General features: G+C 42.9%; 1 protein-coding gene across 6 annotated transcripts in view; it reads left to right on the top strand.

The window, feature by feature from the left end:
• The window catches only part of ATP9B (ATPase phospholipid transporting 9B (putative)), a 139,314-nt gene that overhangs the window by 95,646 nt on the left and 37,668 nt on the right, over positions 1 to 6,000 (top strand). For all 6 annotated transcript variants that reach the window (XM_023761177.1, XM_023761180.1, XM_023761178.1 and 3 more), the window contains one exon: positions 3,243 to 3,385. In XM_023761177.1, coding sequence (XP_023616945.1) covers positions 3,243 to 3,385 — 143 coding nt within the window. The remainder of the gene's footprint in view (positions 1 to 3,242; positions 3,386 to 6,000) is intronic.

The following is a 6,000-nucleotide window of genomic DNA, read 5'->3' as shown; positions in this document are numbered from 1 at the left end:
GAACTTCTGTGCTGGAGACACCCTTCTGGGCAAGACTTGCTTCAGTGGGGCTTTGGTGCTCACTGAGTCTGCCCCCTGAGTATGTCCCTTATGGATCTGAGGAGTTGTAATATGGATGGTCCCACTCTGACCACTGGGTACACTGGCTCTTGGATCTCTAAGGAGGTGCTAATTTAGCCTCTGCCTGAGACTACCCAGCAGGAGCTATGGAGAGATCTGCAGATTCCTCTTCTTTGTTTGGGGTTTGGAGGTGCCCAGATGAGGCACAGCTGTGAAGCAGTGCAAGCTGCTGTGGGGCCTTGGGCCTCCTTTTGGAAGTTCTGGGTCTCTCTGACCCAGCTGCAGTTTGTTAGGTAATTTTCAGATTGCAAAGGGCCAGGCCTTTCATATGCAAAAGCCTCTGCGCACAGCTTGGGTGGGGCAGGGTCTCAGGGGATCAACAGGGTGGAGCATGCAGCTATGGCTGCTCCTCAGTCCTACCCTAAGAGTCCCCAAGTCTCAGTGTCCCGGTAATCGCTGCAAGCTCCTCTGAGAGAAAGCCGCCCTCGAGTTCCACCCGCTGCCAGACAGTCCAGTTTCTCCCTGTATGAGTCTGGGTCCCCAGAGACTCTCCTGGAACTGGAGTTCAGAGCAGTCGGGAGCTTGAGACTCCCTCCCCATTGAAAAAGACAAGCATGTGCTCAGTTGCCAGCCCTGTCCACGTACGCCACATCCTCAGTTGCCAGCCCTTTCCACATGCGCCTTCGTACCTCTGCACTTTACTTCCACACCTCCTCTGAGTCTCAGTGTGCTTTTCTCTTTCCTTCTAGTTGTAGAATTTCCACTCAGCCAGCCTTCCTGTGGTTCTGGATGATGTCCGTTTTGTCTTTTAGTTGTATTTTTGAAGTGGTTGTGCGAGGTAGCAATTTCCGGTGTTTACCTATGCCGCCATCTTGGTTTCTCTGTAGATATTTTTTAAATAGTTGACTTTAAAGGGTTACAAAACTTAATTTCAAATTATTTTTATTTCTTTTCGTGTCAGTTTTGCAAAGTTATGGCTTTTAAGAAACGTGTCAGCTGTACCTAAGTATTCTAATTTATTCACAAAAGCTTGCTCATAATATTTTCCTATAATCTCCCATAGAGAGAGGATTGTTTTCTTTCCTGATAATTAGTTATCTTTCCTTTTTTCTTTCAGTCTTCCAATAGGTTTGTCAGCTTCAGTAGTTGTAGAAAAATCTCCTCTATGCTATATGATATATTTCTTTTTTATTAATAGTACCATACTTTATTTCTTTCCTCCTACCTTCTTTGGTTTTTATTATCTTTACTTCTTGTGATAGATGCTTAATTCACTAGTTTTCAGCGCTTTTTCTTTTTTGAATACATGCAATAGAAGCTATGAATTTCTTTCTATAGGAGTACTGCTTAGGCTGCATCCCACAAGTTTTCATATTTTGACAATGTTTTTTAATTTGCATCGTGATTTCTTCTTTGATCCATGGTTATTACAAAGTTATTTCTTCATTTACAAGTATATTTGAATTTTCTAACTGTCTTTATTTTAGCTTAGTTGTCACAGAACATACCTTCATTGTAAGGTTGCACCAAAAGTCACTGGTTCAGTTCCCCGTCAGGGTACATGCCTGGGTTGAGGGCTCAATCTCCACTAAGGGATGTGCAGGAGGCAGCCAATCAATGTTTTTCTCTCATTGATGTTTCTGTCTCTCTGCTCTCCTTCTAAAACAAAAAGTTCAGAAAGAGCTTCCATCAGACATGGAGAAACTTCTGATGCCTGTATTTTTTTTTTTAATTCTCACCCAAGGATATTTTTTCCATTGATTTTTTTTAGAGAGAGTGGAAAGGAGAGGGAGAGACAGAGAGTAACACCGATGTGAAAGAAACACATCAATTGGTTGCCAGGGCCGGGAGCTTGCAACCAAGGTACGTGCAATTGACCAGAATTGACAGTCCACAGTCTGACAATTTGTCCACTGAGCCAAACCGGCTAGGGACTGATGACCTGTATTGAAGACCAAACACAAACACATATCCCACTCAGCACCATGACGACCACGGCCAAAGCAAAACAATATTGAAAGAAAAGGCTGGACCTGACTACTGTGTTGAATTTACTGCTAGTTGTGAGTGGTTTAAACTATTCAAGAATTGTTATTTATTCTGTAATGTGAGAGTGAGTTGTGAGCCTGTAAGTGCTCATGTGAAGTCAGCTGAAGAATTTTTGTAAACTCTAGAGAAGGTGATTGTGGAGGAAAATTACTTGCCAGAGCAAATATTCAATATGGCTGAAACTCACTATTGTGGAAATAAATGCCTGAAAGGACTTTCATCCCTAAGGGGACCAAGTCAGTGCTGGTTTCAAGGCTTTTAAGGATGAGATAACCATCTTGCTTGGTGGCAGTGTTGCAGGTTACAAATTGAAACCCTTTATAATGGGGATAGTGAGAACCGCAGGGCCTCCAAGCTCGTCAATAAGCACCGCTGCCAGTGTCCTGCAGGAACAATGAGAAGTCACGGGAGATCCAGCTCCTCCTCCACGATGCCCTCCTGAGTTGCTGTGCCAGTGGAATAGAGAAGTACTGTTTGAAGAAGAACATAGCTTTCAAGATTTTGCTTATTGTTAATAATGCTCATGGCATCCTCTTTTTATTGGTGATGTTCTTCCCAATATCAAAGTGCTGTTTCTCCAAACATTACCTCTTTGATCAAATGGATCAGGGGGTTGTAACAGCTTTTAAAGCCTACTCCCTGAAGATGACTTTTGCCCAGGTTTTTGCTGCAACTGAGGAAGACACTGAGAAGTCATTGATGCAATTCTAGAAGGACCTCAACATCTGTGACTCCATCAGAAACCTTGCTTAGGATTGAGATAATGCCACCAAGGAGTATAGGTTCTTGTTATAAAACAAGACCCATTTCAGATATTCCCAGTGGGACGCAGCCTGGCACCCTGCCTGCCCAAGGCACTTAAAACAGCCCATCTTTTTCTTTCCCATCCGATGTCACAGATCACGCTGGAGGACAGCATGAGTAACTACTTCACTGTCACCTACAGGCATGTCCTGGGGTGTAGAAAGGTTTGCTGACTTAAAAGACAGTAAGTTCACTTATTTCAAAGTCTAAAATTCAATGTTACTTATTTCGTGTAAAGTTAAAGATAATGTGTATAAATAAATAAATTTAGATGGAAATCATGAGCATGTTAGTATTCACACTAACCATGTGATGATTTTATTTGGCAGTTTGCGTGTGAACTTGGACATGGGTAAAGCAGCATATGGGTGGATGATGATGAGGGATGAGAACATTCCCGGCACAGTCGTCCGGACCAGCACCATCCCAGAGGAGCTGGGCCGCCTCGTGTACCTGCTGACGGATAAGACAGGTACCACTTGTGTGTGTGTGTGCGCGCGTGCACCTCAGGTTGCCTGGTGTGTATAAGTCCACGTGGGTTTATGGTGTCTGTGCATTGAGTCACATTTAGAGTTTCTCAGATTCTGCTCTTGAAAACTGACACGCAACTAATTTTCATCTTCTCATATACACAGTATCATCAGAATTAGCAAAATATTACATTCTCAGAGATTGAAATGACATTTCTATATTTTTAATTTTTTACAGCCTTACAGATTTTTTGGTCTTATTTTTAACTGCTTTTATTACACCTCTCTAGTGGCTTTTTAAGAGCAAAAATTGCTTGTTTATTATAGAATGACACATGAGCTATAAAAGAAAATAACAATTTGGTGTTTTAACAATGACCTTCTCCTTAAGAGCCTTACCACAAACAATTTATCTCACCTTGAGGTTCCATGCCCAAAATTATATTTGTCTTTATTTTGTTTTGTTTCTTTTATTCATCAAAGAATTCTTGTCAATCCATAACATACTAGAAAAAAAAAACAATTTGAATGCAGCACTATAATAAAAACCAGATCTAAAGGTTCAATTCCTCCTTGATTTATTGGTTTATGATTTCCAAATAATTATTAGTGAACTATAAATAAAATAATATTTGTATAAATGGTAAAGAAAATGTCTTGAATAAAATTCAGCATTTTAAATAAAATATTAGAAAAGTTCTCACTATAATCAGGAAGAAGAAAGAGAAATCTGCTAACAACACTGCTGTTTAATTATTATTATTCTAGCCATTGCAGCAAGACAAAAAGTAGAAATAAGGTAAACAACAAAAAGAAAAAACAAATGTTTGCAGATGTAACGATCAACCAAGAAAATCACTGGTGGATACAAGCTATCAGTAGAGTGAGTGGCAGGTTCCAGATAAAAGCAGCACAGTAGCCCTTTGCGTGTAGAATAGACTAGAGAATAGGACCCTTCCTGCTAGCCTAAGTCCACGCAGAGCATGCACGCTGGGACCCAATAGCCTAAGTCCACATGGAGCACACATGCTGGGATGCGAAGATGGCAGAGGGCACATGTGCAGAATGTCCAGCCGTCACAGAGAAATGGAAAAGAAGACAAACACATCCCAAATGTGAAGTCCCCATTGCAGAGACAGCAGCCTCACAACCATGCCATACATTTGATCACTGCAGTGCTGTCAGATCCCGTGTTGGACTGTTCGGGTTTCCTTTGGGCCTGTCTTTGACGGATGTTGAGTACTGGCCAGGCATGCGATGCTCAGGAATCAAGAGTAACTCAGAAATAACAGTATGAGGGGCTCGGGTTCAAGCAGGTCAGTGGAGGAAGAGCCTTCGGAGTTTCCCTTACTAGCTGTGTTGAGCTGATGGGAAGAAGTTTAAAGAACAGGCCTGTAACAATATAGAAAGCAAGCAGAACGGCGTCAAAGGATCCAGAAATGGAGTTGTTGCTGGAAATTGTTTGAGAGAGCAGCCAGAGAAAAGCACATCTGAACTTGGAGTGACTCTGAAGCATAAGAAGGGAAATACTGAATGTAGAGCCAACAGGTGCACAGGGCAAGCATTCACAGAAGAAACTATCCTGCTTACCAACCAGTCAGCCTGGACTTAATTGACAAATGTAACCGGAAACCAAAAATCACCTACAGAAATCAGAGTGCCAACATGAACAAGTGAGCTGTTCCCAAAGAAAAATTCAGTGGCTTTTACAAAGAAATCTAAAAGAACCATCAGGGAAATGTTTAGAATTATGAGAGAGCTTACATATATAAACCCACTGTCAAAGTTAAACTACATTTCTGTGTATCCACAACAATTGGGACACTTAATGTAAACATGCCGATTAGAATGGCAAGTAAATGAACAAAGCAATCCTATATAATCTACACTAATAAAAGAGAAACATGGTAATTAGCATACGACCGCTACCCTTCCCATTGTTTAATCAGCATATCCTTATGCAAATTAACTGTCAGCCAAGATGGCGGCCGGCAGCCAGGCAGCTGGAAGCGAACATGAGGCTTGCTTGCTCCAGGGACTGCGGACTCCAGCGTTCCCCGCCTGACTTGCCGGCCTCTGAGCTGCAACTCTAAACAACTATGTACTATGTTGCAAATAAGAAGCTAAACAAAACCCCAGAAACCAGCTTTCAGCCTGCTGGGATCTCAGAGCTGAAGTTATACATTGTTTCGATTATAGAATGGCAAACAAACCAGATACGAAGCCTCAGAGCTAGAGCCAGAGCTAAAGCTGGCCCAGAATAAAATAAAAAAAGAGAAAAAAAAGGAGCGGTTGGGAGCTTCAGTCAACAACCGCCAGCCTGAAAGCAGCCCTCAGCCCCTCACCCAGACTGGCCAGGCACCCCAGTGGGGACCCCCACCCTGAAGGGGGTGTGACCAGCTGCAAACAGCCATCATCCCCTCATCCAGGCTGGCCAGGAACCCCAGTGGGGACCCCCACCCTGATCCAGGACACCCTTCAGGGCAAACCAGCCAGCCCCCAGGCCTCTATCCTATATAGTAAAAGGGTAATATGCCTCCCAGCACTGGGATCAGCGCCCAAACCCCCTGATCACCCTGCAGCTCTGTGTGTGACAGGGGGCGGGGCCACAACCTTC

Source organism: Myotis lucifugus, unplaced genomic scaffold, assembly GCF_000147115.1.
Source record: "Myotis lucifugus unplaced genomic scaffold, Myoluc2.0 scaffold_200, whole genome shotgun sequence".
Classification (NCBI taxonomy): domain Eukaryota; kingdom Metazoa; phylum Chordata; class Mammalia; order Chiroptera; family Vespertilionidae; genus Myotis; species Myotis lucifugus.
Note: the sequence above shows the minus strand (reverse complement) of the source record. Positions and strands in the feature narration are given on the sequence as shown.